At 37.8% G+C, this 13,772-nt stretch overlaps 1 protein-coding gene across 8 annotated transcripts in view; it reads right to left on the bottom strand.

Annotated features, from left to right (window-relative positions):
* dip2a (disco-interacting protein 2 homolog A) overlaps positions 1-13,772 on the bottom strand; it is a gene marked incomplete at its 3' end in the record, with an annotated part of 157,696 nt that overhangs the window by 44,494 nt on the left and 99,430 nt on the right. For all 8 annotated transcript variants that reach the window (XM_083776616.1, XM_083776609.1, XM_083776610.1 and 5 more), the window contains one exon: positions 13,459-13,561. In XM_083776616.1, the coding sequence (XP_083632742.1) occupies positions 13,459-13,561 (103 nt within the window). The remainder of the gene's footprint in view (positions 1-13,458; positions 13,562-13,772) is intronic.

Genomic DNA, 13,772 nt, shown 5'->3' with positions numbered 1-13,772 from the left:
TTCGGCCGTAATCGTCTTCCGAAGTTAGTAGGAGGGGCCTATATCACAAAAAATGCCATAAATCACGAACGGAATGTCCAATCCATCCCACATTTCAATCACATGTCCGGGGTGGTTCAATCAACCAAGTTCTAAAAGCAATTCCATTTTCATCCATAGGGGGCGCCGCAAATGCGAGAAATGTAACCGTGTGTCGCAAAAACATGAATTTCGGGGGTTAAATCCCCTCCGAATTACTTACGCATGATCTAAGGCGTGACTTGAAATTGTAATTGGCTGGCAATACTAGTGGGAGGGGCATATGTAAGCCACTGCGGCAACCACACTCTGCAATTTTTTTAAATTGCGAATTTTCTAGTTAGTGTGGTTGCCCGAATGGGCAACCAGACTCTTGTAACTGTGACACTTTATTATTATTTTCTCACTGGAGTAGTCTTTATTTTGACGCTTTATACCTCCCACACTGTACGCTGTACGCACTTGAGCCATATGTCAAATTGACCGGAAAAATCGGGAATCGTGTGCTTGTATTTTGTTAAGAGAAATGTTGTATAGTTTAATTGATATGAATTTATTAGTGAATTAAATTTCCCCATTGACATGAATGGGAAAAGGCAAAAATTCACATAAAAGTATTTGTTCCTCGGAGACTGTAATCACTATAGTTACAAAACTTTTAGGGATATTTCAACATTATCACTAAAATTATTTAACCCTAAAATTTTATCGGTCGGCCTCATGGTGGCGCTATAACAGCCCACTTTACCTTTTGGCTTATAACTCTTGAACCGTAGGTCGTAAAATCAAAATTATTTTTTCCCTGGATTCCTTGGGTCATGACGCATCTCCCCATATAGGCCACGCCCATTTCCGCCATGATAGATTTTCCGCCATTTTGAATTCTGTCCAAAACACACTTTTTGCTTTTCCTCCTAGAGATTTTGTCCAAATCTCACAGAAATCGGCACACGTGATCTCTGGACCCATCCAATTAAAACTGAGCCGCAGAATTTTGAAAGTGCGTATCGTTCGGCCGTAATCGTCTTCCGAAGTTAGTAGGAGGGGCCTATATCACAAAAAATGCCATAAATCACGAACGGAATGTCCAATCCATCCCAAATTTCAATCACATGTCCGGGGTGGTTCAATCAACCAAGTTCTAAAAGCAATTCCATTTTCATCCATAGGGGGCGCCGCAAATGCGAGAAATGTAACCGTTTGTCGCAAAAACATGAATTTCGGGGGTTAAATCCCCTCCGAATGACTTACGCATGATCTAAGGCGTGACTTGAAATTGTAATTGGCTGGCAATACTAGTGGGAGGGGCATATGTAAGCCACTGCGGCAACCACACTCTGCAATTTTTTTAAATTGCGAATTTTCTAGTGTTATTTGTTAGTGTGGTCTTTATTAGTAGTCTTTATTTTGACGCTTTATACCTCCCACACTGTACGCTGTACGCACTTGAGCCATATGTCAAATTGACCGGAAAAATCGGGAATCGTGTGCTTGTATTTTGTTAAGAGAAATGTTGTATAGTTTAATTGATATGAATTTATTAGTGAATTAAATTTCCCCATTGACATGAATGGGAAAAGGCAAAAATTCACATTCAAGTATTTGTTCCTCTGAGACTGTAATCACTATAGTTACAAAACCTTTAGGGATAATTCAACATTATCCCTAAAATTATTTAACCCTAAAATTTTATCGGTCGGCCTCATGGTGGCGCTATAACAGCCCACTTTACCTTTTGGCTTATAACTCTTGAACCGTAGGTCGTAAAATCAAAATTATTTTTTCCCTGGATTCCTTGGGTCATGACGCATCTCCCCATATAGGCCACGCCCATTTCCGCCATGATAGATTTTCCGCCATTTTGAATTTTGTCCAAAACACACTTTTTGCTTTTCCTCCTACAGATTTTGTCCAAATCTCACAGAAATCGGCACACGTGATCTCTGGACCCATCCAATTAAAACTGAGCCGCAGAATTTTGAAAGTGCGTATCGTTCGGCCGCAATCGTCTTCCGAAGTTAGTAGGAGGGGCGTATATCACAAAAAATGCCATAAATCACGAACGGAATGTCCAATCCATCCCAAATTTCAATCACATGTCCGGGGTGGTTCAATCAACCAAGTTCTAATAGCAATTCCATTTTCATCCATAGGGGGCGCCGCAAATGCGAGAAATGTAACCGTTTGTCGCAAAAACATGAATTTCGGGGGTTAAATCCCCTCCGAATTACTTACGCATGATCTAAGGCGTGACTTGAAATTGTAATTGGCTGGCAATACTAGTGGGAGGGGCATATGTAAGCCACTGCGGCAACCACACTCTGCAATTTTTTTTAAATTGCGAATTTTCTAGTGTTATTTGTTAGTGTGGTCTTTATTAGTAGTCTTTATTTTGACGCTTTATACCTCCCACACTGTACGCTGTACGCACTTGAGCCATATGTCAAATTGACCGGAAAAATCGGGAATCGTGTGCTTGTATTTTGTTAAGAGAAATGTTGTATATTTTAATTGATATGAATTTATTAGTGAATTAAATTTCCCCATTGACATGAATGGGAAAAGGCAAAAATTCACATTCAAGTATTTGTTCCTCGGAGACTGTAATCACTATAGTTACAAAACTTTTAGGGATAATTCACCATTATCCCTAAAATTATTTAACACTAAAATTTTATCGGTCGGCCTCATGGTGGCGCTATAACAGCCCACTTTACCTTTTGGCTTATAACTCTTGAACCGTAGGTCGTAAAATCAAAAAAATGTTTTCCCTGGATTCCTTGGGTCATGACGCATCTCCCCATATAGGCCACGCCCATTTCCGCCATGATAGATTTTCCGCCATTTTGAATTTTGTCCAAAACACACTTTTTACTTTTCCTCCTACAGATTTTGTCCAAATCTCACAGAAATCGGCACACGTGATCTCTGGACCCATCCAATTAAAACTGAACTGCAGAATTTTGAAAGTGCGTATCGTTCGGCCGTAATCGTCTTCCGAAGTTAGTAGGAGGGGCCTATATCACAAAGAATGCCATAAATCACGAACGGAATGTCCAATCCGTCCCAAATTTCAATCACATGTCCGGGGTGGTACAATCAACCAAGTTCTAAAAGCAATTCAATTTTCATCCATAGGGGGCGCCGCAAATGCGAGAAATGTAACCGTTTGTCGCAAAAACATGAATTTCGGGGGTTAAATCCCCTCCGAATTACTTACGCATGATCTAAGGCGTGACTTGAAATAGTAATTGGCTGGCAATACTAGTGGGAGGGGCATATGTAAGCCACTGCGGCAACCACACTCTGCAATTTTTTTAAATTGCGCATTTTCTAGTTAGTGTGGTTGCCCGAATGGGCAACCAGACTCTTGTAACTGTGACACTTTATTGTGGGCTCGCCTCAGCGAGCACACAATTGTTACTGCCAGTTTATATTTATTTATTTATTTATACTTCTTTATTCCAATTTCCGCCACTTTTTTTGTCACGTAACTACTTCCACATACTTTATGCTAGAAATGTAGTTCAAACTTCAAACTGTTCAGCTCTTTGCAGTTATTTATGCTTGTTTTTTTTTTTTTACAAAGTTTTATACTTTTTATACTTTTTAACTTTTTAACTTTTTTTTACATTCTTTATAGTGAGAGTCGATGGAAGAAAGGTCCCATTTTTCACAGTTAACTTTTTTGAGCTCTTATTACTCCGTCATACTTTCACTTTGAAACTTCATTCAAACTTTATAATGTTCATCTATCTTTGAACTTTAATTGGTGAAAAAGTTGTTTTGAAAAAGTTTATACTTTTTAAAATATTTAACTTTATTTATAGTTTTTTCCTCCCATTGACAATGTATGGGATTTATCTCTAAATGAACCTCACTTTTGCAGCCTCATTACTCTGGCATACTTTGTCGTAGAAACGTGATTTAAACTTTAGAAAGCTCACACGACTCTGGAGTTTTTCGTGGTTCAAACCGTATTCGAATACGTTAAACGGTTTTTCCGAAATCGCAGTTCAATCGCAGGCCGTTTCGCCTAATTAGTGTCAAGTTAGAGTGCAGGGCTTCTTTCACTAGAGTGTGTGAACAGAAAATCTTTCCTTGAAAATCTACCAAACAAATTGCCGTCCCGGCCGAAATATTCACTTTACACGCATGTCCTTTGGTCATTTTGTAGCCACACATGTCCTCTTTCACACAATGTGACCACCAAAACACAGAGACATACAGAATGTGAACTACGGCCTTTTAAGTGACACAAATACAGTCAATCTGCTCATTGACCTCAATTGTAAAATCCTTACGAGGAAATTATCGCGATGACAATTCTTAACTCGCTCTTATAACCACATTTTCGATCGTACCAACACCACAATCGCACATGGTGTACCTCAATATCTCAGGCCACTCACAGCGAAAAAATTATTTGCATTCGACTTTTACTTTTTGCGATAGAGCAATTTGTTCGGGCATAGTTTCCCCCCATTCAGAACCATTGTAAAATAAGAGATCAAGTTGCGCGCCACTTGTTTGTCTTTTACACTTCCACAGCTGAGACATATAAGAGCTTAATTACAGGGCTGAAATTAAAGTTACAAGATCTCAATGAGTTGCTCTGCGATACCTTGTGGGCTTGTAGGTCTGCTATTTGTGCAATTGGATGGCCTTTACACAGCTCTCGCAAGAGCACGCACGCACGCATGCACGCACGCACACACACACCCTGTCTTCCTATTGGCTGGCCTTTACACAGCTCTCGCAAGTGCACGCACGCACGCACGCACGCACACACACACACACACACACACACACACACACGTTTATAAAAAAATATTTTCAAAAAAATAAAAAAAATAAAAAAAATAAAAAAAATTAAAAAAACTTAAAAAAAATAAAAAAAATAAAAAAAAATTAAAAAAAATGAAAAAAATTAAAAAAAATGAAAAAAATTAAAAAAAATTAAAAAAAAATGTAAAAAATTGAAAAAAATGGAAAAAAATTAAAAAAATGAAAAAAATTAAAACTTAAAAATATTTTTTTCTTTTTTACTTAAAAAGAAAAAACTTCAATTTTTTAGATTTTTTTTTTTTTTTTTACATTTAAAGAAAAACTTTAAAAACACTTCTACAACTTCCACATACTTTATTCTGCTTAAACTATAGTTTTTACACATTTTCATACTTTTTTTAACTTTTACTTCAGCTTTAATGCATTTTCTACTTTTCTTTACAATATGCTACAGTCCCGAAATTTTGATTATAGATTTAGAACACCAATGGTAACACCATTACTCCGGTCCCCGAGTTTCAAACTTGACACGGCAATAACTTTATACAAAGCATTTTACGCGAGCCCACGCAGTTTCTACAGGAACTGCTTTCTAGTTGTGGGCTCGCCACAGCGAGCTCACAATAGTTATTGCCAGCCTATATTTATTATTATTATTCTTTATTCCACCCTTTTTTTTGCGACCTAACTACTTCCACATACTTTATGCTAGAAATTTAGTTCAAACTTCAAACTGTTCAGCTCTTTGCAGTGATGTGTGCTTGTTTTTTTCTTTTTACAAAGTTTTATACTTTTTATACTTTTTAACTTTTTAACTTTCTTTTTACATTCTTTATAGTGAGAGTCGATGGAAGAAAGGTCCCATTTTTCACAGTTAACTTTTTTGAGCTCTTATTACTCCGTCATACTTTCACTTTGAAACTTCATTCAAACTTTATAATGTTCATCTATCTTTGAACTTTCATTGGTGAAAAAGTTGTTTTGAAAAAGTTTATACTTTTTAAAATATTTAACTTTATTTATAGTTTTTTCCTCCCATTGACAATGTATGGGATTTATCTCTAAATCAACCTCACTTTTGCAGCCTCATTACTCTGGCATACTTTGTCGTAGAAACGTGATTTAAACTTTAGAAAGCTCACACGACTCTGGACTTTTTCGTGGTTCAAACCGTATTCGAATACGTTAAACGTTTTTTCCGAAATCGCAGTTCAATCGCAGGCCGTTTCGCCTAATTAGTGCCAACTTAGAGTGCGGGCTTTTTTCACTAGAGTGCGTAGAACAGAAAATCTTTCCTTGAAAATTTACCAAACAAATTGCCGTCCCGGCCAAGATATTCACTTTACACGCATGTCCTTTGGTCATTTTGTAGCCACACATGTCCTCTTTCACACAATGTGACCACCAAAACACAGAGACATACAGAATGTGAACTACGGCCTTTTAAGTGACACAAATACAGTCAATCTGCTCATTGACCTCCATAGTAAAATCCTTACGAGGAAATTATCGCGATGACAATTCTTAACTCGCTCTTATAACCACATTTTCGATCGTACCAACACCACAATCGCACATGGTGTACCTCAATATCTCAGGCCACTCACAGCGAAAGAATTATTTGCATTCGACTTTTACTTTTTGCGATAGAGCAATTTGTTCGGGCATAGTTTCCCCCCCATTCAAGACCATTCAAGATCAAGACCTTCAAGTTGCGCGCCACTTGTTTGTCTTTTACACTTCCACAGCTGAGACATATAAGAGCTTAATTACAGGGCTGAAATTAAAGTTACAAGATCTCAATGAGTTGCTCTGCGATACCTTGTGGGCTTGTAGGTCTGCTATTTGTGCAATTGGATGGCCTTTACACAGCTCTCGCAAGAGCACGCACGCACGCATGCACGCACGCACGCACACACACACCCTGTCTTCCTATTGGCTGGCCTTTACACAGCTCTCGCAAGTGCACGCACGCACGCACGCACGCACGCACGCACGCACGCACACACAAACACACACGTTTATAAAAAAAAAAAATCAATTTTTTTTTTTTTTTTTAAACTTAAAAAAAAATAAAAAAATTAAAAGAATTAAAAAAAAGTAAAAAAAATTAAAAAAAAGTAAAAAAATTAAAAAAATTAAAAAAAATTAAAAAAATTGAAAAATTGAAAAAAATGAAAACTTAAAAATTAGCATGTTAGCATTAGCATGTTAGCATGTTAGCATGTTAGCATTAGCATGATAGCATTAGCATGTTAGCATGATAGCATTAGCATGTTAGCATGTTAGCATTAGCATGTTGACATTAGCATGTTAGCATGTTAGCATGATAGCATTAGCATTAGCATGTTAGCATTAGCATGTTAGCATTAGCATGTTAGCATGTTAGCATTAGCATGTTAGCATTAGCATGTTAACATTAGCATGTTAGCATGATAGCATTAGCATGATAGCATTAGCATGTTAGCATGTTAGCATTAGCATGTTAGCATGTTAGCATTAGCATGTTAGCATGATAGCATTAGCATGTTATCATTAGCATGTTAGCATGTTAGCATTAGCATGTTAGCATTAGCATGATAGCATTAGCATGTTAGCATTAGCATGTTAGCATTAGCATGTTAGCATTAGCATGTTAGCATGTTAGCATGTTAGCATTAGCATGATAGCATTAGCATGTTAGCATGATAGCATTAGCATGTTAGCATGTTAGCATTAGCATGTTGACATTAGCATGTTAGCATGTTAGCATGATAGCATTAGCATTAGCATGTTAGCATTAGCATGTTAGCATTAGCATGTTAGCATGTTAGCATTAGCATGTTAGCATTAGCATGTTAACATTAGAATGTTAGCATGATAGCATTAGCATGATAGCATTAGCATGTTAGCATGTTAGCATTAGCATGTTAGCATGTTAGCATTAGCATGTTAGCATGATAGCATTAGCATGTTATCATTAGCATGTTAGCATGTTAGCATTAGCATGTTAGCATTAGCATGATAGCATTAGCATGTTAGCATTAGCATGTTAGCATTAGCATGTTAGCATTAGCATGTTAGCATGTTAGCATGTTAGCATTAGCATGATAGCATTAGCATGTTAGCATGATAGCATTAGCATGTTAGCATGTTAGCATTAGCATGTTGACATTAGCATGTTAGCATGTTAGCATGATAGCATTAGCATTAGCATGTTAGCATTAGCATGTTAGCATTAGCATGTTAGCATGTTAGCATTAGCATGTTAGCATTAGCATGTTAACATTAGAATGTTAGCATGATAGCATTAGCATGATAGCATTAGCATGTTAGCATGTTAGCATTAGCATGTTAGCATGTTAGCATTAGCATGTTAGCATGATAGCATTAGCATGTTATCATTAGCATGTTAGCATGTTAGCATTAGCATGTTAGCATTAGCATGATAGCATTAGCATGTTAGCATTAGCATGTTAGCATTAGCATGTTAGCATTAGCATGTTAGCATGTTAGCATGATAGCATTAGCATGTTAGCATGTTAGCATGTTAGCATTAGCATGTTAGCATGTTAGCATTAGCATGTTAGCATTAGCATGTTAGCATGATAGCATTAGCATGTTAGCATGTTAGCATTAGCATGTTAGCATGTTAGCATTAGCATGTTAGCATTAGCATGATTAAAAAATTAAAAAATTAAAAAAAATTAAAAACATTAAAAAATTTAAACTTTAACTTTTTTTTAAACTTAAAAGGAAAAAAAATAATAATAAAGAACTTAATATTTTTTATCTTAATATTTTTTTAAAGAAATATCTTAGACCATTATCAATAATCATTGTGTTTATGCTTTTAAAGATAGGCCTATATGCTATTTGAACCTTCTTTTTACATGTAAAAGTATGCTATTTCTGTTAAGCTCATGAATGCTTTTATATGTATACTCCATTGGATTGACTATTTTTTTTCTTTTTTACCTTTTCTTGATTCATCAAGAATACATTGTAAAGCATTATTCATACATTACAAATCATTAGTAGACAGTAATACTTTACTTACTTTATTCTGCCCCTTTTTGGGCATCATACTACTTCCACATACTTTATTTCCGCTTTATGCAGTTATTTATGCTTAAACTATAGTTTTTACAAATGTTCATACTTTTTTAACTTTTACTTCAGCTTTAATACATTTTCTACTTTTCTTTACAATATGTTACAGTCCAGAAATTTTGATTATGGACTTAGACCACCAATGGTAACACCATTACTCCGGTCCCCGAGTTTCAAACTTGACACGGCAATAACTTTATACAAAGCATTTTACGCGAGCCCACGCAGTTTCTACAGGAACTGCTTTCTAGTTATTATTATTATTATTTTTTCACTGGAGTAGTCTTTATTTTGACGCTTTATACCTCCCACACTGTACGCTGTACGCACTTGAGCCATATGTCAAATTGACTGGAAAAATCGGGAATCGTGTGCTTGTATTTTGTTAAGAGAAATGCTGTATAGTTTAATTGATATGAATTTATTAGTGAATTAAATGTCCCCATTGACATGAATGGGAAAAGGCAAAAATTCACATAAAAGTATTTGTTCGTCGGAGACTGTAATCACTATAGTTACAAAACTTTTAGGGATAATTCAACATTATCCCTAAAATTATTTAACACTAACATTTTATCGGTCGGCCTCATGGTGGCGCTATAACAGCCCACTTTACCTTTTGGCTTATAACTCTTGAACCGTAGGTCGTAAAATCAAAATTATTCTTTCCCTGGATTCCTTGGGTCATGACGCATCTCCCCATATAGGCCACGCCCATTTCCGCCATGATAGATTTTCCGCCATTTTGAATTTTGTCCAAAACACACTTTTTGCTTTTCCTCCTACAGATTTCGTCCAAATCTCACAGAAATCGGCACACGTGATCTCTGGACCCATCCAATTAAAACTGAGCCGCAGAATTTTGAAAGTGCGTATCGTTCGGCCGTAATCGTCTTCCGAAGTTAGTAGGAGGGGCCTATATCACAAAAAATGCCATAAATCACGAACGGAATGTCCAATCCATCCCAAATTTCAATCACATGTCCGGGGTGGTTCAATCAACCAAGTTCTAAAAGCAATTCCATTTTCATCCATAGGGGGCGCCGCAAATGCGAGAAATGTAACCGTTTGTCGCAAAAACATGAATTTCGGGGGTTAAATCCCCTCCGAATGACTTACGCATGATCTAAGGCGTGACTTGAAATTGTAATTGGCTGGCAATACTAGTGGGAGGGGCATATGTAAGCCACTGCGGCAACCACACTCTGCAATTTTTTTAAATTGCGAATTTTCTAGTGTTATTTGTTAGTGTGGTCTTTATTAGTAGTCTTTATTTTGACGCTTTATACCTCCCACACTGTACGCTGTACGCACTTGAGCCATATGTCAAATTGACCGGAAAAATCGGGAATCGTGTGCTTGTATTTTGTTAAGAGAAATGTTGTATAGTTTAATTGATATGAATTTATTAGTGAATTAAATTTCCCCATTGACATGAATGGGAAAAGGCAAAAATTCACATTCAAGTATTTGTTCCTCGGAGACTGTAATCACTATAGTTACAAAACTTTTAGGGATAATTCAACATTATCCCTAAAATTATTTAACACTAAACTTTTATCGGTCGGCCTCATGGTGGCGCTATAACAGCCCACTTTACCTTTTGGCTTATAACTCTTGAACCGTAGGTCGTAAAATCAAAATTATTTTTTCCCTGGATTCCTTGGGTCATGACGCATCTCCCCATATAGGCCACGCCCATTTCCGCCATGATGGATTTTCCGCCATTTTGAATTTTGTCCAAAACAAACTTTTTGCTTTTCCTCCTACATATTTTGTCCAAATCTCACAGAAATCGGCACACATGATCTCTGGACATATCCGATTAAAACACCATATGCAGAATTTTGGTAGTGCGTATCGTTCGGCCGTAAGTTAGTAGGAGGGGCCTATATCACAAAAATGCCATAAATCACGAACGGAATGTCCAATCCATCCCAAATTTCAATCACATGTCCGGGGTGGTTCAATCAACCAAGCAACCAAGCAATTCCATTTTCATCCATAGGGGGCGCCGCAAATGCGAGAAATGTAACCGTTTGTCGCAAAAACATGAATTTCGGGGGTTAAATCCCCTCCGAATTACTTACGCATGATCTAAGGCGTGACTTGAAATTGTAATTGGCTGGCAATACTAGTGGGAGGGGCATATGTAAGCCACTGCGGCAACCACACTCTGCAATTTTTTTAAATTGCGAATTTTCTAGTGTTATTTGTTAGTGTGGTCTTTATTAGTAGTCTTTATTTTGACGCTTTATACCTCCCACACTGTACGCTGTACGCACTTGAGCCATATGTCAAATTGACCGGAAAAATCGGGAATCGTGTGCTTGTATTTTGTTAGGAGAAATGTTGTATAGTTTAATTGATATGAATTTATTAGTGAATTAAATTTCCCCATTGACATGAATGGGAAAAGGCAAAAATTCACATTCAAGTATTTGTTCCTCGGAGACTGTAATCACTATAGTTACAAAACTTTTAGGGATAATTCAACATTATCCCTAAAATTATTTAACCCTAAAATTTTATCGGTCGGCCTCATGGTGGCGCTATAACAGCCCACTTTACCTTTTGGCTTATAACTCTTGAACCGTAGGTCGTAAAATCAAAATTATTTTTTCCCTGGATTCCTTGGGTCATGACGCATCTCCCCATATAGGCCACGCCCATTTCCGCCATGATAGATTTTCCGCCATTTTGAATTTTGTCCAAAACACACTTTTTGCTTTTCCTCCTACAGATTTTGTCCAAATCTCACAGAAATCGGCACACGTGATCTCTGGACCCATCCAATTAAAACTGAGCCGCAGAATTTTGAAAGTGCGTATCGTTCGTCCGTAATCGTCTTCCGAAGTTAGTAGGAGGGGCCTATATCACAAAAAATGCCATAAATCACGAACGGAATGTCCAATCCATCCCAAATTTCAATCACATGTCCGGGGTGGTTCAATCAACCAAGTTCTAAAAGCAATTCCATTTTCATCCATAGGGGGCGCCGCAAATGCGAGAAATGTAACCGTTTGTCGCAAAAACATGAATTTCGGGGGTTAAATCCCCTCCGAATTACTTACGCATGATCTAAGGCGTGACTTGAAATTGTAATTGGCTGGCAATACTAGTGGGAGGGGCATATGTAAGCCACTGCGGCAACCACACTCTGCAATTTTTTAAAATTGCGAATTTTCTAGTGTTATTTGTTAGTGTGGTCTTTATTAGTAGTCTTTATTTTGACGCTTTATACCTCCCACACTGTACGCTGTACGCACTTGAGCCATATGTCAAATTGACCGGAAAAATCGGGAATCGTGTGCTTGTATTTTGTTAAGAGAAATGTTGTATAGTTTAATTGATATGAATTTATTAGTGAATTAAATTTCCCCATTGACATGAATGGGAAAAGGCAAAAATTCACATAAAAGTATTTGTTCCTCGGAGACTGTAATCACTATAGTTACAACACTTTTAGGGATAATTCAACATTATCCCTAAAATTATTTAACCCTAAAATTTTATCGGTCGGCCTCATGGTGGCGCTATAACAGCCCACTTTACCTTTTGGCTTATAACTCTTGAACCGTAGGTCGTAAAATCAAAATAATGTTTTCCCTGGATTCCTTGGGTCATGACGCATCTCCCCATATAGGCCACGCCCATTTCCGCCATGATAGATTTTCCGCCATTTTGAATTTTGTCCAAAACACACTTTTTGCTTTTCCTCCTACAGATTTTGTCCAAATCTCACAGAAATCGGCACACGTGATCTCTGGACCCATCCGATTAAAACTGAGCCGCAGAATTTTGAAAGTGCGTATCGTTCGGCCGTAATCGTCTTCCGAAGTTAGTAGGAGGGGCCTATATCACAAAAAATGCCATAAATCACGAACGGAATGTCCAATCCATCCCAAATTTCAATCACATGTCCGGGGTGGTTCAATCAACCAAGTTCTACAAGCAATTCCATTTTCATCCATAGGGGGCGCCGCAATTGCGAGAAATGTAACCGTTTGTCGCAAAAACATGAATTTCGGGGGTTAAATCCCCTCCGAATTACTTACGCATGATCTAAGGCGTGACTTGAAATTGTAATTGGCTGGCAATACTAGTGGGAGGGGCATATGTAAGCCACTGCGGCAACCACACTCTGCAATTTTTTAAAATTGCGAATTTTCTAGTTTGCAACTGTGAGACAAGTGGTCTTGGTCAAACGAGGTACAGTGTAATTGCAACCATGATTGGTTACCACACAAGCACCATACAGCTACTATAATATGACCACAGGTGAGAGACAGGATTCAATGTGCAATGTGACGTCGCAATGCGTTGTCAGCCTGTATATTTTGAACATTTCACCTCCATTTCACCTTCGCCGCATAGTCATTATTACAAAAAGCCCTAGGAGACCTGCGCCGTTAGGTGAAGGGAAAGTGGGTGATGTACTGTAGGTAAGATTATGCAACTAATTCCCAGCTGCATATTGGTGAATGCACAGCGCACAGCGCATGCGCAGAATGAAGCAGGGCTAATTTGGAAACAGGCACACAGTGTCCCCCTGCTCACCTTCAGTGTATCCGCAGGCCTGTGTGAGGGTTTGACAGTGAGACAGCATGGCGGAATGGGACACGGTGATCCCCATCGTGCTGCCTTCCTTGCTGGTCTTATACTGGATATGAGGGAAAAAAACTACGTATTCATATCACAATGCATAGATAACTTAAGTAAACACTACTACTGACAGTAACCTGCCAAACACTACAGCTCACAATGATGTAATCCAGATAAAAGCTACATTTCAGCTACTAAACCCAAACTGGACGTGCAATTCTGAACCAGATACAAGGCATAATCTTATCAGTACAACCAACAACAAAGCA

Source organism: Protomyctophum parallelum (genome assembly GCF_964188405.1).
Source record: "Protomyctophum parallelum genome assembly, chromosome: 11".
Taxonomy (NCBI): Eukaryota; Metazoa; Chordata; class Actinopteri; order Myctophiformes; family Myctophidae; genus Protomyctophum; species Protomyctophum parallelum.
Note: the sequence above shows the minus strand (reverse complement) of the source record. Positions and strands in the feature narration are given on the sequence as shown.